The following is a 26,318-nucleotide window of genomic DNA, read 5'->3' as shown; positions in this document are numbered from 1 at the left end:
GGCTAGCTCTCACTGTGAGCTGTTGATAATACTACCTCCACCATGTTTGGAGGCTGTATGTTAGCCTGGCTAGCTCTCACTGTGAGCTGTTGATAATACTACCTCCACCATGTTTGGAGGCTGTATGTTAGCCTGGCTAGCTCTCACTGTGAGCTGTTGATAATACTACCTCCATCATGTTTGAAGGCTGTACTTTAGCCTGGCTAGCTCTCACTGTGAGCTGTTGATGAAACTACCTCCACCATGTTTGGAGGCTGTACTTTAGCCTGGCTAGCTCTCACTGTCAGTTGATGCTGATCTGCTTCAAAGTGTTTCTCTTCACAGAACTCGGTCATCAAACACACTTCTGATGATTAAACAGACACCCAATGGAATAGAAACAGTCCTCGGGAAACAGATTCTGACTCCGCCCCTGGTCTCTGTGCTGTTCAGACTTGCAATCAAGGCGGACAGCGTTGACTTGAGTTCTGTAAAATTGAAGGGAATGGAACAGTCTTTGGTCCAAGCAATAGTGAAACCTATTTTGAAAAGGTTCTCACCAATGTGAAGAACCCTTAAACTAGGCAAAGAACCATTTAAGCATCCAAATGTTTACTGAAAGCTGGAAATCTTACGGTGCTACATCGGACAAATCAGTGAGTTTTATAAAGGGTCAGATATTATGGTCTGTTTTCAGGTTCCACTGTAAAATAGCTCCACACTGCAGAACCTCAACTCCTTTATTTACCTTCTGAGAACGTCCACACTGCTGCTGCAGCTGCGGGTAATGTCTGTTAGAAAGACTCGAAACCGGATTGAAATTAAAATAGCCAGTACCCGATCCATTACAATAGGCCTGGGCTGAATCTGAACATCTTAAGGGGAAGTTGTGAGCGTGGGTGTGTACAGCTACAGTCATGTGAACAAAATGAGCTCACCCTGTTAAAATCCTCTGATCTCCAGGTGATCCAGAATTAGTAGAGCATGAAGTCCTGAGCTGGACCAGTAGGTGTTTTTCTAATGGTACAACAAGCCGTCCTTCAGAAGAATTAGAATTTAGGGTCTTGATCTGGATTTTCTACATGATTGTGGAACCCTTTTTGCTGCTATACAGAACCACCTACATGAGAAGAACTTGGCTTGGTTTACAGAGCCTGGTCCAGAGCTCCTGGACTCATCAGGCCAATCATAAGCTGGCTCAGGTGTGCAGAGTGGTTCCTCAGGTGCCCAGGCCTAGAGCCTAGCACTGGCTCCATGGAGCTGTGTCTGGAGAACCCCAGTAACTGGTTCTCCAACCCAAATTGACCCACCTGAACCATCTGACCGCTGCTGTTAGAAGAGCCGGACTGGCTGAACCGGGCTTGTGGGAGCTGGGTTTGTCCGGAGACGTCTACTCCCACCTGGTCTGACCACCCGAGCACCCTAACAACCCTCCACCCAATTATGATGAACCTATGAATGAATAAATATCCATAATCAATAACTGCACCATCATAACTTAGGGAGAGAGAGAGAGAGTATTGGCCGTTCTGTGTGACCCTCGCTCGACCACTGCAGACTCCTCGTGGTGCCAGTACGCTTTCCTGCACCCCAGCCCTGCTCCGTGCATGCGCACAAGTCCATAAGCCAAAATTGGCATCACGTGCAGAAGCATTCCCGCCAATCCTGTGGCATTGTGGGATACAGGCCGTGGTACAGGTCGCAGTCCTGCTCTCCGGACACCTCCACCTTCTTCTGACGTTGTGATGGGAGTGATTTTCCCGTGCATGTGTGTGTTATTAGGTGTGCTCTCTCCATGCGCGCGCGCCCAAGTCAGCTCGAGCGACTGGACCGAGCTCGAGAGCCGAACAGACGAGGGGTCAGACCGGCTCGGTTCGCCGTATCTGGAGCTCCCGGTGTTCCTGCACTCCAGGGTTCCGCTGCTGGACAAGGCCGAGTTCTCCCCGGCGCGCGCCTCTGGGCTGCAGGGGCTGCAGGGGCTGCAGGGGCTCCCCCAGCGCGTGAGGAACGTGCTGGTTCCGAGCACAGAGCTTTCTCGCCGGAGCAGCACCGAGTCCGGGCCGAGCCGACTGCGCGTGGCCTGTAACTCCAAGCAGATGCGCGTGAAGGTTTCCAGGGAGACGCTGGACTCGGTGGACGCGGTCAGACTCGGCACGTGCGGCGTGAGCTGGTCCACACAGCAGCACCTCTTCTTCCTGTATGACCTGCAGCAGTGCGGGACCAGCACAGAGGTACTGTCCTCAATATTAACACCCACCATTATTATTATTATTATTATTAATAATAATAATAATAATAATAGTGAGAATAATTACACTAATTATTATGGTTATAATAATGCTGTCATTAATATTATTATGATTAATAATAATAATAATAATAATAATAATGGTGAGATTAATTACACTAATTATTATGACGGTTATAATAATTCTGCCATTATTATTATTATGAGAGTAATGACAATGATAATATTGGTAATAATGATTAAAACTGGTAAAAGGACAATAATAATAACTCATAATTAAGATATATACTTTAGTAATTAATACATAAATATTAGATATTAGTAATTATCTTCCTTATGAACAATAATTATTAATTATGATAATAAAAGTATGATTTAAATATTGTTGTTGTTGATGGTGGTAATTATAATGGGAATAACATCAGTGGTAATATTGGTGAAAATGATAACTGATGATGGAACAGTACCAATTCATGATGATGATATTGATGATCATCAGTTAGTTATTATTAATAATAATAATACTTGATCATAATTGATGCTGGTGATAATGATTATTATCATACTGTTAGAAGTAATAGTAGTATTTATGATCATGGTAATGATAATGACAAATAATATGACTGATGATGATGATCATGATAGAACAACAACAATAATTCATTATAATTATTAATATAGGTGATCGTCATATCAATAATAATAATTAATAGTGACAATATTGATGATGGTTGTGATAACTAGAGAATTCATTGTCATGATGATAATGGTGATTTGGATGATTATGATAATGACAATATGATAAGACTGTAATGACTAATATTGCTATTGATGATGGTAATAATGATTGTTAAGAGGATCATAAATATAGAGATGATTATAATAATGGTGATAATGTTGTTGATGTTGACAGTGATCTTGGTGATGATAATGATAATCATAAATTATGATGACTGTGATGTAAATGGTCAGAATTATAATATTGATAATCATGTTAATGCTGGTAATGTTAATAATATTTTATATATTGATTATTGTGATCTTGTTAATAATAATAATGATGATGATAATATTATTGATAATCTTCTAGCACGTTCACTGCAGCTGTAAGTATTTTACAGACAGTGATAAAGTTGAGAGACAACGGTACTGTAAGAATCTGCAGTGTTAATGAGTCAGTGCTCTCCCTGTGGGTAACGGTGGTGCTGGTGGTGCTGGTGGTGCTGGGGTCGCTGTAACTGCCTGCTGGACCCAATCAGATGTCCTCACTGACCCACTTTGGTCCACAGGGTGAGACATTTAAGGCGCTGTAGCAAAAAGGAAAGATTCTACCAAGCCTACTAAGGGTGCGCTGTTTAGCTGCATATCGCCAGCGTCCCTGTCTGTTAGCCGGGGGACAGCAGATGGACACCCGGGGGACAGCAGGGGGACAGCAGAGTTGTGGTGTTGTTGAACTGTGCAGTGATTTGGACTGTTTCTGCTCCAGATCATCAATAACAGAGTGGTGTATTCCAACACACTCCACTACACCCCTGACGAGACCCTGGGGGCAGCAGGAAGCCCCTCGTCGTTCTCCATACCTATCCAGTGTCATTTCAACAGGTGAGTCTCTGGGCTCTGGTGACGGGGTTGTCCACTACAGTGATGATGTGGCCATATAAAAACATTGGGGAGAGGCAGTTGTTGGTATGTGAGGATCTGATATATGACCCATATTGGGACTTAGGGAGTTGGGGGATGATGAGGTGGGGTGGTGATGATCCAACATCCTGACCTCATTAAAAAAAACTTGTCAATGAATGCAATCAAATCCTCACAGCAATCTTGGAGAAAGTCTTCTTCCCTGAACAGTAGAGACAGTTAGTCCAAGGATCAACACTTTTCAGAACCCTTGATTTTAGCAGAAGCAGTGAATGAGCAGGTGTCCCAATACTTTATATTTTTAATAAATCTTTTTATTAATCATAAGATTAAAAAAAAAAAAAATCTGGCTGCCGATGGCCTCTGATCACAGTGACCGCACCTTAGACCGCTGGAATTTCCATTGTTACGCTACACTCGTTTACATGGTTATACTTCCTTGATTTCTATGGTTACGCTACGCCTGTTTACATAATTATACTACTTCCATTTCCATGGTTACACTACACCCGTTTACATGGTTATACTATCTTGATTTCTATGGTTACGCTACTCCTGTTTACATAATTATACTACTTCCATTTCCATGGTTACACTACACCTGTTTACATAATTACACTACATCGATTTCTATGGTTACGCTACGCCTGTTTACATAATTGTACTACTTCCATTTCCATAGTTGCACTACACCCGTTTACATGGTTATACTACCTCGATTTCTATGGTTACGCTACACCTGTTTACATAATTTTACTACTTCCATTTCCATGGTTACACTACACCTGTTTACATAATTACACTACATCGATTTCTATGGTTACACCCGGGGCCTCCTCACCATGACGTGATCCCCGCAGAAACCACGTGAAGGTGGTCTTCCCTACGCTGATGCAGGGTCAGGTGTGCTGGAGTTGAAGGAGTGCCTTCATTAAAATAATGCAGTAATTACTTCCTTTTCCTTTCATCTCAGATTCCACTACTCCTACAAAGTGGGCTTTGTGCCGCGCGCCAAAACACAGAGACTCTTAAAGCCCATAAAGGCTCAAGGAGGCATCATGTTAACCCCGCACGACGGTAAAGCTGAATCTCTGGACCTGGCTGCGGGTCAGAGGCACTGCCGCTGCTGTGTGTGTGTGTGTGTGTGTGTGTGTGTGTGTGTGTGTGTGTGTGTGTGTGTTCTGGTTAAACCGGATGATTGTTCTGCTCTGTTGAAGCTCAGTGGAACCGGCTGAACCCCTCTGAAGGATACGTCCTCGGCCAGCCCATGTACTTTGAAGCTGAGGCCGGCTCCGTTTCAGAGGGCGAGAGGTTGTTCGTACAGTCTTGTCATGTGACCGTCAACAGCTCTCGCCTCTCCTCACCGCGGGTCACCATCATCGACAACTACGGGTAAACGGCCAGTCCTGGCTGCTTCTGCATGGTACAGTGGTGTGGTCTCTACTGGGTCAGCTGCAGTCAGAGTGCTCTGCTAATCTGCATCATCGCCGTCTCTCAGCATCCTCATATAATCATTCAGTCCTTCTGGAGCATTTCTATTGGTCCGTTCATCATGAAAGTCAGTGTAAAGACCGCCATTGGCGGTAAGAACGGAGTTTTGCGGGACGGAGATGATGTAGGATGAACCACCTGTTTAATGTAACTGGAGAACCGTTAATTAATAGGGACACCCTAATGTAGCAGCCGGTACTTTAATGTGCAGATCAGGAGCTATTTTAATATCCATGGTTACACTACACTCGTATCCATGCTTACACTACACCCTATACATAATTGTACTACATCGATTTCTATGGTTACACTACGCCTGTTTACATAATTACACTACACCCGTTTATAATTTACGTTGACCTAGTTATACTACGTTTATTTCCATGGTTACACTACGACTGTTTTCATAATTGTACTACATACATTTCTATGGTTACACTACACCCATTAACATAGTTATGCTACATGCATTTCCATAGTAACACTGCACCCGATTCCATGGTTACACTACACCCATTTACATAGTTATATTACATCAATTTCTATGGTTACACTATGCCTGTTGACATAATTATACTACACACATTTCCATGGTTACACTACACCCATGGCTGGTTGAACTACTTCCATTTCTATGGTTACACACACCCGTTTACATAATTATACTATACCGATTTCTATGGTTACACTACGCCAGTTTACATAATTATACTACAAACATTTCCATGGTTACACTACATCCGTTTACATAGTTATGTTACATGCTTTTCCATAACTACACTACACCCATTTTCAGTTGTATTACATCAATTTCTGTGGTTACACTACACCCATGGTTGGTTGAACTACTTCCATTTCCATGGTTACACTACACTTTTTTACATAATTATACTACATCAATTTCTATGGTTACACTACGCCTGTTTACATAGTTTTGCTACATGCATTTCCATAACTATGCTACACCCATTTATAGTTGTATTACATCAATTTCTATGGTTACACTACACCCCTTTACAAAATTATACTACAATGCATTTCCATGGTTACACTACATCTGTTTTTATGCTCAAGCTCTAGGTATGTAGTCTAACCCCACCTCTGAACCACAACTGGAGTTGTTAATTATGCACGCTGGTAAACTATTTACCTGTTTTTCAGCTGCATGATTGACAGCCAAAGCAGCGCTGGGTCGAGATTCATGAGGAGCAGCAGGAGGAACGCCGTGAGGTTCTCAGTGGATGCATTTGTGCTTAGGGGAAAACCATCAAAGGTAATTGAGCAGCACCAAGTCGTACCTGCCGCTGCTGCTGGACCTCTCAGCCCTTCTGTTTTCTCCAACAGCATCTGTACATGCACTGTGAGCTGTCCGTCAGCAGTGAGAGTCCAACAGAAACGGCAAAGTTCTGCAGTTACAACCCGAGGAGAAACAGGTATAGTGAGACTGACTGGGAGGTTCTCCGGGAGAACGCCGGCCTCCTTTTCACTGAGTGTATTTTTTTCATCTGTAGGTGGGAGGAGCTCTACGGTTCCAATGCAGTTTGCTCCTGCTGCAACTCCACATGTCTCTCTGGCGCCCCCACTGGTGAGGAGCTTACACAGCTTTCTTAAGTCTGAGTTCTAGGTGTTGGTGATATACACTAAATGGACAAAAGTATTGGGACAAAGCTCTTAATCATTGAATTTAGGTGACTTATTCAGTCCCGTTGCTTCAGGTGTTTAAAATCAAGCCCCTAGCCATGCAGTCTGCCTTTTCACACACTAGTGAAAGAATGGGTGGTTCTAAAGAGCTCTGTTGCCGATCCCTGTGTTACACTGACTGTTTTCGTGTCTAGAACTTCCCTAATTGGGCGAGTCAACCAGCTGGTTGATTTGTGTTATCTGGGGTGGGGAAAAGAACTGAATAGTTTCTGAATGAAGATCCTGGAACACAAATTTATTAATAAATATTTTTTGTGATGTAGCTGTTAATGTAATTAGAGAGGTTGAAAAATACTCATGTAAATATGACTGTTTGACCCATTATTTATTTATTTATTTATAGATTTCTTTAGATTTGTGACGCCCTGCAGACTAAACATTTTTAAAAAGCATGTGATAATGGGTGTTAACGGGTCAGGGTGGGATTATAAGGGAAATTGGGTGGAGGAGGGGACGTCTACACTGAGTGGAATTTGACTCTTGCTGTGTGAAGCTTGTTCCTCTTATCTAATCGCTCGTGTTCTCCAGCGGCCACCGGAACAGTCAGCAGTGAGCCGAGGATCATGGTGGTGGAGGAGTATATCGGAGGCAGAGAAGGTGTTGAAATCCTACTGGACCCCAAGACAGCAGAACCTCCACCTACAGCACTGAGGACGAAGGCAGAGGAGCCTCGTCGGACGTTTGAGAAGGTGTTTGGACTGGACCGATGAGTAAAAGTGTGAAAAGTAGGACGTTCGACTCAAGTCGTCTTCATTCACTGATGCTGAAAGACTTGATGCCAATCAAAGGGCAATAAAAACCAAAACAGACCAATTTCACAGACCCGTTTCTGGTTTTTGGAAATATTTGGTGTAGTGGAGGTTCTCATCCCACCAAGTAGCCTGACGCTAACCTCACATTTATCACATTTCTGCTTTAAAAACTAAAATAAGCTGTTTTTCATTGAGCATTACATAAAACTGCTAAACCATCCACAGCAGCAGTGGGCAATTCTGGTTCTGCACAGTTTTGTGCTTTTCCTGCTCAAGTGCCCCTGATCCAACTCCCCTGTTAGTTGTCAGGGAAATCAACGAAACCCAGCGTACACACCTCCATCCTGATCCATGCACATCTCCGTCCATCCAAATCTGTCCATACCATCCCTTCATATAATTAGTACCATCCCGATCCACATCTATATACACCCATCCCCATCCACCCATATCCATATACACCCATCCCCATCCACCCATATCCATATATACCCATCCATCCACCCACCCTCATCTATCCATATCCATACATAGCCATCCCCATCCACCCCATATCCATATATACCCATCCCCATCCATCCACCCATATTCATATACACCCATCCCCATCTATCCATACCCATATATATCCATCCATCCATATCCATATCCACGTATAGCCATCCTCTTCCATCCATAAATATCCATCCCCATCCATATATACCCACCACTATCTATCCATATCCATATATATCCACCTCAATCTATCCATATCCATATATACCCATCCCCATATATCTATATTCATATATACCCATCCCCATTTATTTATATCCGTATATATCCATCCATCCATCCATCCATATCCACATATAGCCATCCTCTTCCATCCATAAATATCCATCCCCATCCATATATACCCACCACTATCTATCCATATCCATACATAGCCATCCCCATCCACCCATATCCATATATACCCATCCCCATCCACCCATATCCATATATGCCCACCCCCATCCATGCATATCCATCCATACCCATCCCCACTTATACTCCCGTGTGCCTATACTCCTCCATCCTCAACTACCCAACCGTCCATCCCCATCCATACTGACATGGTGCTGTATAGCGCAGTAAATGTGCTGCTGTGTGTATCCTGCAGTCGTGAGGTTCGACCACACCTGTGACACCTGCAGTGATTTAAATTTGTCTTTATTTCCTTCAATAAAATGACGATCGGATGTGAAGCGTGTGCATCCGGGATTTGTTCAGTGACAGACAGACGTTAAGGTTCTCAGAGTGACTGATAGTGAGATACGTGTTTATTGAGTTTTTAAAAAAAATGTTGCATATAGGGGTGAGGCTTACTGGTAAAAGTCTGTACAGAGCCATATGTATTATAGAAACAATAATACAGAGTATTTCAGACGGGCTGGGGAATACCTGGTGAAGTTATTTAAGCCCTTTTATACAAAATTGGTAAAAAAAAAAAATATAATATTTACACTTGAATCCCAACGTTATACATGTGTTTGATCTGCAAATGTGCTGTACAGTTTTAATGTGCACCGGTAACAGTTTGAAACTGTGGAGAAACCTCTTAAGGGTTCCTCTACAGTTTTAAATGGAAGAACTTTCCAAGATCTCCTGCTTTTAACAGTGTGGAGGGAGAATCTGTCGGCTAACTGCTACACGTGAGCTCGTGTTTGATTTTAGAAGTACTGCGTGCATTAATTAATTAATTAACTTGTTTCTGATTGACTCAGCCAGGAGCCCTCCAGCAGGCGAGGTCTACGTTCAGCTGTGTTCACATCACAGGTTTTCTTTCAGACCTGGAAACACACGAACCCACTGTAATCTTAAGACTTGAGCTACATCCTGTATCCTGTACAATACATCTCACACTGTGATTAGATTGCTGCTACTTTTAAAATATTTTTCTGCTTTCCCACTTTCCCTCTTATATTCTAGTTTTTGTATTATTATTATTTTATTTATTCTATAATTGCTCTTTGGGTGTAACTGGGACCTTGAGATCTCAATTTCGCTCCACCCCCTGTACCACATGCGATGCGAATGACAGTAACGTCTCCATGAATCCTCCAGTGTTGTGCATGAGGGTCCTGTCGGGGGGGCGGCGTGAAGTGTCAAGACTAAGATGTTTGGTCTGAATGGATCAGGACGGGTCTAAGAGCATTCTACATTCATATGATCACAATCATGTACTCTTACGCTCTGAGCTTTTCTTGTTTGGTTGGTTTTTTGGATCTAAAGTCAGATCTGATCCACTTCCAAATGTGAACTATCAGGGTGTAAAGGTCAGATCTCAGGACAGGGGATGAACTGAGCGATAAGGCTTGTAATGTAAACCTCAGTGATCATTCATTGACCAATCAACTGGGATTTGAGAAGATCAGCGCGTTCACACGGCTCTAAAATTAAAAAAATGATAAAATCACATTTAGGAGCCGAATCCTAAATCCGATCTAGGCAGCCATGTGATGTGAACGCCGCCTCATAAACCTCGGTGGATCTGTTGGTGGGAATCCAGGCCGTGGGACAGGCTTGTCAGGCTTTGCTTGTTAGTAGTAAGCGTTCAAATGCGAGTGTGTCCCCGGATGTCGTGGCATTGGGGAGTTGGGGTACATCACCCCGGTGGAGTTCCAGTAGGTGGATGAAGGGCCAAAAAAGTTGCTGGACGAGACGGGCATGGCGGTGGAGTGAGCGGCCATGAAGTTCACTTTGGGCTGGTGGCTGTGGTAGCCCTGAGGGTACGCGCCCTCCGTCTGGAACTTCACCATGGGGCCCTCGGTGGGGTGGCTCTGGTGCGTCTGCGAGATGCCCTGGAAGTCGAACTTGTAGGCGTAGCGCTTGCCGTGCACTTTGGTCATGATGTTCTTGTCGTAGTAGTAGCGCAGGGCTCTGCTCAACTTGTCGTAGTTCATGTTGGGCTTGCTCTTCCTCTCGCCCCAGCGCTTCGCCACCTCGTCCGGGTCGGTCATTTTAAACTCTCCGTTGGTTCCCTCCCACGTGATGATGTTCGCGTTGCCGCTGTCCGAGAGCAGCTCGAGCAGGAACTGCCACAGCTGGATCTGACCGGAACCTGGAGGGGAGACAGATGGAGAGGGCGGTGATGGGAAGAGTCGGAGAACACTGTAATCTAGCTGTTCCTGCAGACGGTCCAGACTCCGGAACCCGTGGAAAACTCAGGAAGTGTGATTTAAGATTTTTTTCTTTGAAGCGTAACAAGCCTCATTCTGGATGCTGATGTTATGAGAACTCTGTTCTAGGTACTAGAACTGGAATGTTGGAACGTCATTCCGGGTACTAAACTCCTTTTTAGGTACGCATGGTCGTAGAACTTTTAGAACATATGTTAATAGAACTGTGTTCCGGGTACTAGTGCTGTTGAAGTCCTGTATTGGGAACATAAGTTAATAGAACCCCATTTCAGGGTACTAATTCTGTTAGAACTCTGTTCCATGTATAAATGGAACAGAGTTGGAAATGGACTTTTTTATGTTCTGGATACAAATGTTGATAGAACTCTGTTCTAGGTTCTAATGCTGTTAGAACACTAATCTATCACTATTATACTTTTGCTTTTAGAACCTCCTTCTAGGTACTAATGTTGTTTAGACTTTCTTCTAGGTACACACATTAATAGAAAACTGTTCCAGGTGCATAAGTTAATAGAACCCTATTCCTGGTACTTATGACATTAGAGCTCCATTCTGGGTACTACTGTTAATAGAACTCTGTTTTAGGTCCTAATGACATTGGAACTTTTTTTTCCTGGTCCTAAAGCCATTAGAGCCCTGTTAGGGGTTATAATGTTCTATCATTAGAACTTTGTTCTGGGTATTAGTGCTTTTGAAGTCCTGTATTGGATACATAAGTTAATAGAACCACATTCGGGGTACTAATACAGTAGGAACTTTGTGACCTTTTTATGTTCTGGATACAAATGTTGATAGAACTATGTATGTATGAAATAGAACCCTATTCCTGGTACTAATGCTGTGTGTTAATAGAACTCTGTTCTCGGTACGCATGTTATTAGAGGTCTGTTTTAGGTTCTAATGCTGTTAGAACACTAGTTTATTAATATTATACTGTTGCTTTTAGAACCTCATTCTAGGTACTAATGTTGTTTGGACTCTCTTCTAGGTACACACATTAATAGAAAACTGTTCTAGGTGCATATGTTAATAGAACTCTGGGCCAGGGTACTAATGACATTAGAACTCTTTTTTTTTTCCCGGTTCTAAAGCCATTATAATGTTATGTTATTAGAACTTTGTTCCGGGTACTAGTTCTGTTAAAGTCCTGTATTGGGTACATAAGTTAATAGAACCCCATTCTGGGTACTAATTCTGTTAGAACTCTGTTCCATGTATGAATGTTTGGACTTTTTTATGTTCTGGATACAAATGTAAATAGAACTCTGTTCTGGTTGCTAATGCTGTTAGAACACAGTTCTAGGTACTCATGTTAATAGAACTCTGTTCTGGGTCGTAGTGACATTGGAACTCTTTTTCCTGGTTCTAAAGCCATTAGAGCCCTGTTAGGGGTTATAATGTTATATCATTAGAACTTTGTTCCGGGTACTAGTGCTTTTAGAACTTAAAGCCATGGAAGCAGCTTCAGCAGGAGTGAAGATTTCCAGGCCCAGTTTTGCAGGACCTCCACCCAGCTGGACTACACCCTTCTCCACAGATCAGACTGGAGGTCAGAGTTGAAGTTGAGGAGGGTGAGAGTGAGAAGCAGAAGTGAAACCTGGGAGTTCTACTGCGGAACTCTGCTGAGCTTTTCAGTGAAAGCTGTTCTCCTGTTCTCCGTAAACCGTGATCTGCCGGGAGATTTCTGCTGAACTCCACAACCTGAGCTCTGAGCTGCCGGACGCTGCAGTGATGACTGATAGGAGGAGATCAGATCGGAGGCTGGATATTAATCACCGTGGCCTCCTTCTGAAACTCGCCTCCAACTGACTGGGGCTGCTTTGTGTTTTTGGGAGGTTAGAATATATGAAGGTCATTGAGCTCCACTGATGGTACTAAAGCGTGACCTTTTTAAATGTGGGTCGGCCGGCCGCTTAGCCACAGCGCAGATAGGGTGAAACATGACGAAAATAGCTGTGAGATTCTGACTGACCTCTTATTTTAACCTCCAACGTCTGGTTTTGCTCAGTGAGCCTTTAGTTGGCTTGATGGTACCAGAACATCAGATCAGCCACCAGTACCAGCTGACTGTGTAGACCGGTACGGTCATGGATCAAGATAAGTGGAGCCTAGTCAGGTGTTCTACTGTCCCCCCAGCCTGAGTCTCCAACACTTTTCAAAAACCCAAAATGAGAAGCAAATACACCAATGAGCCAAAACATTATAACCACCTAAATGTCTATTACACACTTCTGGTTCTTCTGTCCATCTGTCACCAAAACTGCCCTTTCTTCAAGACCTCTAAAGATGGTATCTGGCACTGGCACTGACCAGGCCAGCTTCTTCAATTTCTCCAAGCTTGTTGGTGGACAGGGGTTGGCATGGGCATTCTGACCAGTCTGCGGCTACGCAGACCCTTACAGCCCCATTCGAACTCTGTTCTGAGTAGTAATGCTGGTCCAGGTCCTCACTGGTCCAGGTTCTAATGCTTTTAGAACTTAATTTTGGATTCATATGTTTGGGTTCAGCAGAACTCCAGGTGTGAATGTTGTTGGTTCTGCCCAAATGGGATTAGTGAGCCTTGGGTCTGACACTCGTTGCTAATTCTTGATCTGATCCTCCTCGGACCACCTTCAGTATGTACTCCCCAGCCTTCTGCAGCGGGAACCCCCCCCCCATCCCCCCCCCCCAAAGGCCTTGAAGTTGTTTGGGAGACACCCTGATCCAGTCATCTGGACATAACGAGCTGACCCGGTCTTCACCCTGGTTGCTCAACTCTCAACATCCAATACATGGACTATTCGACTGTTACCGTCTGACAGAGATCCCAGACCCTCACATGCAGCACTGATCCCACTTCAACACTACTGACTTCATCAGGGAGTGGTCTTAATGTTTTGGCTCGTTGATGGATGTTGCTTTATCAGTGCCGATTCTGACAGAATTGTGGGTGACAGTTGGCCTCAGGTTGTGTAACTCTATTTGGTATCGTCTGGAAGTCCTTACCAGGGTTTGCCAGCCGGCTGCTGATTGGGCCTAATGCTTGGTAGGGGTCTGAAAACGGAGACGTGGTTAAAGTTGGTTATTTTGTAAGGAAGTGTCTGTAATATTGCATTCACAGCAGTACAAAAGAGGAGGTTCACCTTGAGGGGGTCTCGATGGAGGTTCTGTGATCCTGCTATTGTGCTGCTGCTCCACTGGAGAACCTGTTGGAACAGGATGGACAAATTAGTATGTTTTTGTGAATGGATGGGTGGAGCTAAACTGCTGTAGGCTGAGTAGGTGGAGCTAAACTGCTGTAAATTGAATGGATGGAGCTAAACTGCTGTAGGCTGAATGGGTGGGGCTAAACTGCTGTAGGCTAAGTGGGAGGAGCTAAACTGCTATAGGCTTGATGGATGGGGTAAACTGCCGTAGGCGGAGTGGGTGGAGCTAAACTGCTGTGTGCGGAGTGGGTGGAGCTAAACTGCTGTAGGCGGAGTGGGTGGAGCTAAGCTGCTGTAGGTGGAGTGGGTGGAGCTAAGCTGCTGTAGGCTGAATGGGTGGAGCTAAGCTGCTGTAGGCTGAATGGGTGGAGCTAAACTGCTGTAGGCTGAGTGGGTGGAGCTAAACTGCTGTAGGCTGAATGGGTGGGGCTAAACTGCTATAGGTCCAGATGGTGTACGCAGCATCTCTGCAACCAAAACAACACGGGCGAACCCGGTGACCTCCTCTGAGAGTAGCCATACCTTTGGGAGCCACAGGCAGTGCCCCTGAAGACCAACTGTTCCTTCTGCTGATCTCCTCGAAGTTGTTTTCTGCGCCAAGACAAAGCCAGATAAGAGGAGTTAACGGAGGGGGATTCTACAGGAAAAGGGGGCTTTGAAGGGGGGCGGCGGGGAGAGGCGGCCGTGCGAGGAAGGAAGCGTTACATTAAAGACTCATGAGAAACAACGCCGTCCAGAACAAAGCAGCAAAACAGCCCAAGGAGGTCCGAAGATGACCCACAGTCCCTTGGGGCGAGTGTCCTTTTGTTGTAGTAAAATGTATTTGCCACAGAATAGTCAATTGTGTCCTAACTGGGTACCCATACCCCACTTCCTGTCCCAGTGCAGCTGTTTCCTGTCTGAAACTGCAAAAACGAAAAAGGCTTTGAAGGTCTTTCGGTTGATGCCCTCTGGGCAAGAAAATGAAATGCTGCTTTTACAAGTGTAACCATCTTACCACCATGTAGCCAGTACGTCCAAAACGCCCTCAGGAGGACCGTACGGACACTAGGGGACAGGCTAGACTACCTCGCAGACCACTAGGGACCTGCTTAATGTGTTTTTATAAAGTAAATAACACCGCACTGACCTAACAGCCCTTAGGGTCATCTAAATGAATAGTCCCATGGTCATAACCCATAACAGGTCATAGGCACTGACTAGCATTTCAGTATTTGAGTATTTGTGAACTGCTTATGTCAGTATTCGCAAGATGAGAAGGGGATTTTTAGTAACCTCTCGAACCCTTACTATCAGCTCAGGTTAGCGTGTGTTGTGGGATCCCACAGGGTTCTACTTTAGGGCCCATGAAGCTGATGTTAATTATAACAGTACTGTAATAATGAGAGTAAAAAAGGTTGGGCTCACGTACAGGGTCAGAAATTACACTATATATATATAATGTATACATATACTAATCAGCCATAACATTAAAACCACCTCATGCTGCCAAAACAGCTCTGACCAGTCAAGACCTGGACCCCACAAGACCTCTGAAGATGTCTTGTGGTATCTGGCAGCAGATCCTTTAGCAGCAGATGGTAAGCTGTGAGGTGAGGTGGGTGCATACCGGGAACACCCACAAGACCTGATGTTTTGGAGATGTTCTGACACAGTTGTCTAGAACATCACAGTTCGGTTCTTGGTAAAGTGTCTCAGATTCTTACACTTGTCCATTTTTCCTGCTTCAACAACCACCTTCATCACCTTCAAGAACTGACTGTTCACTCGCTGCCTGATCTGTAGATCCACCCCTCGACAGACAAGAGCCAGTCATCAGTGTTAACTTCAGCTGGCAGAGGTTTTAATGTTATGGCTGATTGGGGTGTGTGTGTGTGTGTGTGTGTGTGTGTATGTATATATATATATATATATATATATATATATATATATATATATATAATAGAACAGGAAAGGCTTATGTAGCTTCATGAACAGTGAAGTGTTACCGAGTGAAGTTAGAAGTCATGTGTAACTCCATAGAAACCACCTAGCAAAAACAGTTTCACCTTAGTGACCACATAGCAACAGCCTAGCAACTGTCTGGAATACCATAGGAAACACCCAGCAAACCAGTCTCACCCTGGTGACCACAAAGCAACAGCCTAGCAACTGCTCGCAAGTGTAAACCACCTAAAGCTGCACAGCCGTTCTGAGTTTACACTTTCTTTAGTTATAGACTGTTATATAGCTTCATATGCAGGTCATGGGGCTTATAAGGCTGGCACAGTGCTTATGGGTGTCATGAAGTGCATATGTAGGTAGCTTTCAAAAGTATAGTGCTACCAAAAGTGCTAAGATGACTGAATATATATATTATTATATATTATTTATTATTATTATATATGTTATATATTATTTTATTTTATGTTTCTGGTTAAAGAGAGTCAGAAACCCCAGAAGTAGGTCTGAGGAGTGTGTCTGGTGATGCAGGCCTGTAGTTAGCAACATGCTAACTGGTGTACATAAGCTTCCGTTACTTCTAAGCTCCATTACCCTCATAGCTCCAGTGTGAACCTAAAGAAACATGGTTTTGCTGATTTATTCTCTAGTTTCTAGTATTTTACTTTCTTTTACAGTACATGTGCAAAAAAACAGGCGTGGGCTAGAGGGGTAGAAAGCCCCCCAGCATTGAGGAGCTGTGGAGCAGTGGAAGAACTGTGTTCTCTGGAATGATGGTGGTGGAGCTCCATCCAGTACTTTTGGGATGAGTTGGGGTGGTGATGATCATCATCATCATCATCCAACATCCTGACCTCACTAAACCTATTGTGGCTGAATGCAATCAAATCCACACAGCAATGCTCCTCCTCCAAAATCTAGTAGAAAGTCTTCTTCTCTGGACAGTAGAGACAGTTACTCAAACAGAAGCTGGATCAGCTCTTTTTAATACTCTTGATTTCAGAAGAAAATAGAAATGATCAGGTGTCCCAATACTTTTGTCCATATAGTGTATGCTTGTTTGAGCTGCTTTAAGCTAGTTCCCTTTCATGTATAAGATGGATAAACTGCTTGTTTGTTGACTTACCAGCTTTGACCTGTAGTCTGGGCTGTGGCTGTGTGTTGGTGGGGGTGGTGGGATAGGAGAAGGTGGGGCTACCTGTAGGTCAAACAGAAGGACTATAAATACAGACACACTCCACTGTGGTTTTCTGACAACAGGGTCAACCGGTGTACTTTAGCAGTGTAGTGCTGAGATCAGAGAGCTCACAGGACACTAATCAGCTCTGGAATGATTCGCTACATCAGCTTTATTTCTGTTTATCTCAATAAAATCAGGTGATATGATGATATAGTGTCATTATCATGAAAATGACATCACCATACTCTTTTCATTTAGCACCGAACACCAGGGATCATGGAATAAGCAGATTTAGCCCAATCACAGAGAGCTTGTAAACAGCAATAATCAGACTAGCTGTATAACCTGCATAGTAACAAGCAGCTGATTGGATGTTGTACTTTTACGCTATTTTGATTGATAAATAATTAATTAAGTTCAAGGTCCTGGCAATATTGGTTAGACCTTTTTTCAGGGCAGAATGAGTGACATCAATTATCTTTAATTTTATTTTTGGGGGTTTTCTAATCAACATATGGTCAAAATGACCCACACAGCCCATCTAATATTTGGTTAAATGTCCCTTTGCAAGTTCCAGACGCTTGACCAGACGCCTATGGTAGCATCAACAAGCTTCTGGCAGAGTTCTGGTTGGACATTTGTCTCAAACCAATTGACACAAACATGAGTTTTAAGCACTGTCCACATATTTCTGACAAGGTTGAGGTCAGGACTTTGTTAGTCGACTTTCTCCATTCCACATCCTCCACTGATTTGTTTCTGTGGTCACTGTCCTGTTGGAACCACCAGTTGTGTCCAGGTTTCAACCCTCTAGCTGATGGTCTGGGGTTATAGATGTATATTTCCAACCATAACTGTATTATTTCTGTACTAATATTAGTACTAATATTTAAAAGAATCTCAAACCGGTGCTGACCACTCAGGGTCTTCTAGGTGTTCAGAAAATTTGCGAATTTGCGAAACACTAAGCAGAAAACTGCCCAATGCCCAGGGTGGTTCTCTCAGTGGTATCTGAGCAGATACAGCTAATCCAGCTCTACCATTGGTCAGGACTTCACAGGTAGAACTGAAGGCCGTCAGATTTACCACCAACATAATTAGGAACCAACCAATGATGTTCTGATTTACAGTGGGTGGGCTGTGGGTACAGATGCAGCTGCTCTCGTCCTTCTGGAGGTTCTAGATAGGCTGTCAGCAGATTTAGGTCAGTTATTAGAGCTAAAAGAGCTCAAATACAGGACTAAACATATGAAGGTCTTCCCTTTTCCTAAAGCTTTGAAGGTTTCTGTTTAGTCTGGAATCTCCAAAACATGTTAATGTACACTGACATTAGCTTAGCGCTAACATACAGCTAGAATCGCATAGGGGGGCTAGTAGAAATTAGCATTGTGGTACAGCTAAAGGCTTAGCTGTCATAGTTAAGGTTCACCTCTGATTACCACCCCGCCCCCCTAGGTAACACTAGGCCATGCATAAGTGTGTAAATTCTGTGCAGGTGTGTGTGTGTGTGTGTGTGTGTGTGTGTGTGTGTGTGTGTGTGTGTGACGGAGACACTCACTCTGGCGGAGGTAGTTGAGGTGTGAGAGGAGGATGTCTGTGTTGTATGCAGAGGTTAGCCTCATCATGTCTTCTTTGGCCATCTTGCAGAGGGCTTTGCCGTCCAGTGCAAGGAACAGGGACACGTCCACGTCCACCAGGCCGTACTCCTTTATTGCCCACTCCACCCACTGCCGCACGTGGTCCTGCGTCCACACCTCCGGATCTGAGGCGGACAGAGAGGCAAGGGGTGATGAAGAGGAGCTAGCCGGACTTAACCCGATTGTATAAAACCCGGCTTCTATAAAATACGGAACAAATGACAGTAACTATAATAGAACCCTTATTGGTTCTTCCTAGAACCATTTACAAGAGTGGTTCCTTTTTGAAGAATTATGTGAGAATTGGTATTGTTTGCTTCTGGGCTCCCCCTACAGGTGGGGAGAGTAATTCACTGTTACTCCACTGCTGTGAATACAGATCATGCTTTTTAGCACCCCCTCATGGACAGACAGCTGTACACATGCATTTCTGGACAAGCTGAGAGCTGAAGGTGTAGCAGCATGTGGGCTGAGGTGGTAGAGTAATGCTACAGGATTTTACACTAATATGACTCTATGGGTTCTGCAGCGTTACACAGCAGTTCTGGAGAGAGGTTCTCCTCCTGCAGCTCCACCACCAAACCTCCATAGTGCAGTAGCAGCAGCAGCACTCCGGCCCGGAGTGGGAATGACGGAGACGCCGTTCTCCCCCTGTTACAGTCAGTGGAGCATCAGCATGATCCTGAAGCTGCTGATTAAGCTTAAAGCGGTTCTTTGAGTTTAGATGGTTCTACAGTGTATAGTGAACTACTGCCTTTGAAGAGCCCCCTGCCTTTTTAAGGGTCCGGATGAAGTAAAAGCGATATTGCAATGAATCAATGACTCGATATAAGAACACATTCATATGTTCAACTAAAATAGTCCAATTTAAATAATTAAATAAAAAATCTATAAAAATCAGGGCTGTACTGAGGAACCTCATAATATAGGCTGAAGTTGTTGGTTATGGTTACTAGAAAAAAATATTTAACCTTAAAAAGTGAGTTTAAAATGGGTTTAATGTGCATCAAATAATGTTCTATATAAGAAAGGGAAAACTTCTTAACTTTCAGTGGAAGTCAGTGGAAAAACATTCACTTCCAGGTCGTTTTGATTGGTCCATTTAATCATGAAATTCTGATACAGTATAAAGAGCAATTAAAAAAAATAACAACAATGAAGATACAAGGTTTTTGTGGGATATAAAGACCACTTTACCCAGTCATGTGTCTACCCAGAACCTCCACCTTTATTAAGGACTCTCTTGTATAGGGTGTATTAGTGCAGATGAGCACAGTTTGGTCACTAGGCTAATTAAAGAAGTGTTAAGTCACGGCTTTAATGACCTTATTAGGACTGAAATGTGGAAAATGGACAAAATCAGTAAGTGGCTGTGTCCAGATGTGGCTGTCTGGAGGCTGTTATGGTTAATGTTCAATTGGCTTTGTTTGTTAAAACCTGTAGAAGTCTGTTTCAGTCTAGTGCAAAAGTTTGTGCACCCCAAACTCAAAGTTCGTGGGGTTAATTGTTGATGTTCTCAGTGTGAAAAAGTGAACTTATCCTCTACAGGAACTTAAATATGACATTTTCTGCACATTTTAGACACTGTTATTCTGTTTATTTACTGAATTGAACAGACTGGAAAATAATAACGTCAATTAATTTAATAAAAAAACACTTTAAAAAATGTGACCGGCTGCTGAAACGTCTGCATTCTCCTCTATTCCTCTAGATCCAAGGCGAGGCTCTGCATCTGCATTCATTAAAAAACGCTATTTGTGAGTGCAGCGTTAGCGTCAGATATAGTATGTGCTCTGATTGAGTCAGATGTAAATAATGTCTGGCACTCTCTGACACACCTCATGCGATGACCCCGTTTTTCTGTCCCCTAAAAACGCCGCCAGCACGACCTTCAACACTGTCCCTGAGTGACGGCTCAGTATCCTGTTGAGTGTTTGAGTCAGAGTGAAACCCTTCAGCCGGCGTAACGAGGCCTGGCCCGGCCCTCACATCTACTACACATCACGTTTACCTCGAGTGACTCACTCTACCTGGAACCGAACTCATCAAAGGAACCTTTACCAGCATCCAATGAGTCTTTGCTCTGGTTCCAAGACTTCCCACCACGTGCAATGCTGGGAAAAGCAGGCGTGAAGAGGAAGCTGGTCGGCCGCGGAGCCAAATCAGCCTTAATGACATAGATGTGCAAATGCACTTAGACAGCTTGTCTAGTCCCTGTAGAGAAGAAGTACTGCCAATAGAATAGGACCTATGGGCTCCATGCTGCCTAATAATGCCAGACGTGGGCTAGAGAGGGGGTGTAAAGCCCCCCCAGCATTGAAGAGCTGTGGAGCAGTGGAAGAACTGTGTTCTCTGGAATGATGATGGTGGTGGAGCTCCATCCAGTACTTTTGGGATGAGTTGAGGAGCTGGGGGTGGTGGAGGTGGGATTGCGATCATCATCATTCAACATCCTGACCTCACTAGCACTCTTGTCACTGAATGCAATCAAATCCTCACAGCAATGCTCCTCTAGAATCTAGTAGAAAGTCTTCTTCCCTGGACGGTAGTGGCAGTTACTCCAACAGAAGCAGGATCAGCTTGTTTAATACCCTTTTTAATTGATTTCCGAAAAAACAATAAATGAGCAGGTGTCCCAATACTTTTGTCCATATGTTGTATGTAGGTCCTGGTGGCAATTTGTGAAATTTAAAAAAGAGCAAATTGTCCAATCAGGATTGTTCTCTCAGTAGGTTCTGAACGAGCTCTCCCACTGTTTGGGACTTCACAGGTAGAACTGAAGACCGTCAGGTTGACCACCAACCACCAGCTCTTCTACTGGCTGCCTCAGTTTGGGACTAAAGTGCTAAAGGGCTGTTCCAGCACTAAAGGTAAATGTGGAGTAGAACCCAAACAGTACCGAGTACCTTCTAGAACTTTTCAGAGGAGCTTCTGAGCCCCTCCAGCATCTCTCAGCTCTGTAGCTCCAGGGAGGTGAGGAGGGATCTACAGTAAAGCAGCTCCAGCAGCTGAACCACCACAACACCATCCACTCAAACCCAGCGGGCCGTATTGCGCAATACACTGAAGGGCCCGGGCCTTTATCCACCACCCTGCACATCTGCATTTACCCAACAGCAGGAATTGAATAAACTAGTATCGGTGAGTTAACTATGAAAATAAATTAATATAAAAATCTATTTCATCTGTTTAATACAGTTTAGTTTTATTATTCAGTGTTATTTTTAAAATATGTATTTTTTATTATCATGATATCTTGGTGCTCTTTGGGGCCCCCTGGTGGCGTTGGGGCCCTAAGCAGTTGCGTAATTCGAATGTGCCTTGGGCCGGCTCTGAAACCCAGAGAAGAGAATCAGAAGATCAATATTCACGACTAAAATGGAGCTGAGGAGAACGTCCTCCTTCATCTACTGGAGTAGAAATGGGAGCAGAAGCCCTGGAAACTCTCAGGAATGGTTAGGTTATCAGAGATGTGGAAGGAGCCACAGCGAGTTACTGGAGCTGTAAAGCTTCTCATTCAATGATCATGATTATGCAAATGCTCTGTTCTTGCTTGGCTTTCAGAATCAATCGTCTCTCCAGTCCCTCCTGCGATCAGTTAAAGCGTTTAATATAGCTGCTGCTGAACTCTCAGACAGGAAGGAAGTGGACAAGTATAAAAGTGCGCCCCTCCCATTACAGCTCCTTCTATGCCACTGACCTGGCATTCTCCACGCTCAACATCAACTTCCTCTGTGACGCAAGAGTCTGTGGTTAAAGCATGCTTACCAAATATCAGCCTGCGAGCGACTCCGAAAGCTGCTTCTACTTCTAACGGCCCTCAAAAGCAGAGTGAATCCCAGTTACTCTAAACTCCACACTGACCTTCTGTTCCAGTCTCCACCAGAGCTCTAATTATAGCGTCTGTGTGGGTCTATACACCTAAACCAGTCGGGAATTAGGTTTATATAACAAATGTCCAACCTTTAAAATTAAACAGACTGTCCCTTTAAGACTGATATATGTAAATGAGCTCTGTTCTGATTGGGTACCCTGTGTTGGATCATGTCCAAAGAGCAGTTATTATAACTTCAGTTTGAATGGGTGGGGCTAAACTGAGTTAATTTAGAGTTCTTAATGACAGACTGTAGCTCCGCCTCCTCAGTGTATATCACAATACCTACATTTAGAGCGTTATTAATTAATATTCACCCTAATGAGAGACTGTAGCTCCGCCTCCTCCTCAGTGTATATCACAATACCTACATTTAGAGCGTTATTAATTAATATTCACCCTAATGAGAGACTGGAGCTCCGCCTCCTCCTCAGTGTATATCACAATACCTACATTTAGAGCGTTATTAATTATTATTCAACCTAATGAGAGACTGTAGCTCCGCCTCCTCAGTGTATATCACAATACCTACATTGAGATTATAGAAACTGTGTAAAAGGGGAGTCACAGTCTTTGTAAAGAGGCTGGGTAAGTTGGAGTCGACTCACCTGCAGGGACTATGACTCTCTTCTCCTCTGTGGTGCTGCTGGGGGGCGTGGGTGCCTGGGGGCTGGCCCGGGGCTCTGGTGGGTATGAGCCCTGATACCCCAGCTGGCTTCCATCACTGCTGCTGATGTGGCGACTCCGTTTAGCCCCACTACACTCCACTGGCGACTCCCGACTGAGGCAGATACGCAGAAAAGTGGGATCAGTCCAGTCCCCAATAACATTTAATAACCTTCCCTAATCAGTAAACCTGTAATTGGCAACAATTCCTCTTTATAATAAGCATAGTATTTATTTATTTTGAGTTTTGAATATTTAAATTGTCACTATCCAAACAAAACCTTGCACCTCGTAGAAGTCGAGGAGGAGTTACACACATGCGTCTTTTGAATCAGTAATTGAGTCAATACTAATTTTAATGTTCATATGGGAATTGTGGGCCAAGGCTAAGGTCCGATATTGTTTGCTCTGGTTCCAAGACTTCTCACCACGGGCGGTGCTGGGAAAAGCAGGCGTGAAGAGGAAACTGGTCACTTGCGGAGCCAAATCAGCCATAACTTCCCTTTCTGAGTTAATTACACTTCACAAATGCTGTTCTTCAACAGTTCCTGTCTTGGACAGGTGGTTCCAGAAATCGTTTGATCATTGAGTTCAGGCCTGTGGACGCTAAGACAGTTCTCAAACTTTTACTCAGATATTAACTTCTTTAAAAAATGTTATTTGCAATAAATGGAAATAAACTGTCGAGAAATAGGATTTGGAGCTCTTGTTCTAAATGAAAATGCAGCACTGAATTTCACTAATACCTGACTAAAGTACAGGTATTCAGTTTCACTAATACTCAACTATAGTACAAGTGCAAGTATTTAATTTAATAACACAAACATTCACTTTCACTAAAATCCAACTATTTAATTACACTAATACTAGACTAAAATATAAGTATTACATTTTACTAGTCCTTGACCAAAAGCAGTAATCACTAATATTCACTAATAATCACTAATACTCACTAATAATCACTAATACTTACTAATAATCACTAATACTCACTAATATTCACTAATACTTACTAATAATCACTAATACTCACTAATATTCACTAATACTTACTAATAATCACTAATACTCACTAATATTCACTAATAATCACTTATACTCACTAATAATCACTAATACTTACTAATAATCACTAATACTCACTAATATTCACTAATAATCACTTATACTCACTAATAATCACTAATAATCACTTATACTCACTACTACTCACTAATACTTACTAATATTTACTAATACTCACTAATACTTACTAATACTTACTAATACTGGTATTTGTTTTTACTAAAACTCAACTAAAGTGTAAGTATTCAGTTACACTAATACTCAAATTACAAGGAATACATTTCACTAATACTGGAGTCCAGGTTTTTACTTGACCAAAGTACAGGTATCTAATTACACTAATACTTGGGTAAAGTGTTTAAGTAATGACTTTTAGTAAAACTAAACTACAAACATTCAGTTTCACTAATACTCAAATACAAGGAATCAGTTTCACTAATTCAGGAGTAAAATACAGGTATTTAATTGTACTAATACTTAACTAAAGTACATGTATTTAACTGCACTAATACTCAAGTAAAGTACAAATATTCAGTTTGACTAATACTTGACTAAAGTACAGGTATTCAGTTTCACGAATACTTAACTAAAGTACAAGTGCTTAATTTCACAAATACTCAGAGTACTCAAAAGTAATCAGTTTTAGCAATACTAAAGCACAAACATTCACTTTCACTAAAATCTAGCTATTTAATTGCACTAATACTCAGCTAAAGTATAAGTATTACATTTTACTAATTCAGGAGTTTTTAATTGTACTAATACTTAACTAAATTACAAGTATTTAACCACACTAATACGTAAGTAAAGTACAAATATTCAGTTTGACTAATACTCGTTAGAGTACAGGTATTCAGTTTCACTAATACTCGTTAGAGTACAGGTATTCAGTTTGACTAATACTCGTTAGAGTACAGGTATTCAGTTTGACTAATACTCGTTAGAGTACGGGTATTCAGTTTCACTAATACTCGTTAGAGTACAAGTATTCAGTTTGACTAATACTCGTTAGAGTACGGGTATTCAGTTTGACTAATACTCGTTAAAGTACAGGTATTCAGTTTGACTAATACTCGTTAGAGTACAGGTATTCAGTTTGACTAATACTCGTTAGAGTACGGGTATTCAGTTTGACTAATACTCGTTAGAGTACAGGTATTCAGTTTGACTAATACTCGTTAGAGTACGGGTATTCAGTTTCACTAATACTCGTTAGAGTACAGGTATTCAGTTTCACTAATACTCGTTAGAGTACGGGTATTCAGTTTGACTAATACTCGTTAAAGTACAGGTATTCAGTTTGACTAATACTCGTTAGAGTACAGGTATTCAGTTTGACTAATACTCGTTAAAGTACAGGTATTCAGTTTCACTAATACTCGTTAAAGTACAGGTATTCAGTACAGGTATTACAGGGGTTCTTTAGTAAAGTTTTAGTTTGGGGGCTGGTCAAATACAGAACGTTTAGAAAAAGTTGATAGAAGTAGATAGAACCCTTTTTGCTTAGATGGTACAGGTACAGGTTCACTAACACTAAGGTACATTTATTTAAGGTTTGGGTAAAGTATAGTCTCATAAAAAAGGTTCTTTAAGGGTTCTTTGGTAAAGGCAGCTGTTCAATTCGGTGGTTCTTTGCATGGTAAAAGGGTTCTTCAGCTTGGTGGATGGTTCTATATAGAACATTTTTGTTTAGAGAGTACACGCTTTCAGCGGGTAGAGCACCGGTCTTCAACAGTAATACTTAAGTACAGAAACTCAGTAACTGAAGTAAATGAAAAGTACTCAGGTATTTCC

At 42.8% G+C, this 26,318-nt stretch overlaps 2 protein-coding genes across 4 annotated transcripts in view; one reads left to right on the top strand and one right to left on the bottom strand.

Moving 5' to 3' along the window:
- Positions 1–198: 198 nt before the first annotated feature.
- Positions 199–8,904, top strand: zp3d.2 (zona pellucida glycoprotein 3d tandem duplicate 2). Of its 2 annotated transcripts, XM_072692536.1 has the most exons (8): positions 199–2,210; positions 3,714–3,829; positions 4,842–4,945; positions 5,086–5,260; positions 6,521–6,632; positions 6,704–6,792; positions 6,871–6,944; positions 7,589–8,904. In XM_072692536.1, exons 1-8 carry the CDS (start codon positions 1,725–1,727, stop codon positions 7,768–7,770), a joined length of 1,338 nt encoding a protein of 445 aa, XP_072548637.1. In that variant the 5' UTR covers positions 199–1,724; the 3' UTR covers positions 7,771–8,904. The 2 variants fall into 2 exon arrangements, with proteins under 2 accessions (XP_072548637.1, XP_072548636.1); XM_072692535.1 differs by having other exon boundaries at positions 6,521–6,792.
- Positions 8,905–9,098: 194 nt separating this feature from the next.
- The window catches only part of fli1rs (Fli-1 proto-oncogene, ETS transcription factor-related sequence), a 35,197-nt gene continuing 17,977 nt past the window's right edge, over positions 9,099–26,318 (bottom strand). The window contains exons 3-9 of one of the 2 annotated variants that reach the window (XM_072692533.1): positions 23,402–23,574; positions 18,841–19,044; positions 17,229–17,300; positions 14,684–14,752; positions 14,099–14,161; positions 13,962–14,009; positions 9,099–10,897 (exon numbers count right to left, since the gene is read on the bottom strand). In XM_072692533.1, the coding sequence (XP_072548634.1) occupies positions 10,377–10,897; positions 13,962–14,009; positions 14,099–14,161; positions 14,684–14,752; positions 17,229–17,300; positions 18,841–19,044; positions 23,402–23,574 (1,150 nt within the window). In that variant the 3' untranslated portion in view covers positions 9,099–10,376. The remainder of the gene's footprint in view (positions 10,898–13,961; positions 14,010–14,098; positions 14,162–14,683; positions 14,753–17,228; positions 17,301–18,840; positions 19,045–23,401; positions 23,575–26,318) is intronic. The other variant, XM_072692534.1, reaches the window with a different exon arrangement.

This window comes from Salminus brasiliensis, chromosome 1 (assembly GCF_030463535.1).
Source record: "Salminus brasiliensis chromosome 1, fSalBra1.hap2, whole genome shotgun sequence".
NCBI lineage: Eukaryota > Metazoa > Chordata > Actinopteri > Characiformes > Bryconidae > Salminus > Salminus brasiliensis.
The sequence above is the reverse complement of the archived record's forward strand: the minus strand, read 5'-3'. Positions and strand labels throughout refer to the sequence as shown.

What these genes read in the sequence shown, in the direction of transcription:
- zp3d.2 (XM_072692535.1), top strand. Translation starts at nt 1,725, where the DNA reads ATGGGAGTGATTTTCCCGTGCATGTGTGTGTTATTAGGTGTGCTCTCT. An exon ending in CATGTTAACCCCGCACGACG is followed by an intron (nt 4,946 to 5,085) that starts GTAAAGCTGAAT and finishes GCTCTGTTGAAG; the next exon opens with CTCAGTGGAACCGGCTGAAC. An exon ending in TACAACCCGAGGAGAAACAG is followed by an intron (nt 6,793 to 6,870) that starts GTATAGTGAGAC and finishes TTTCATCTGTAG; the next exon opens with GTGGGAGGAGCTCTACGGTT.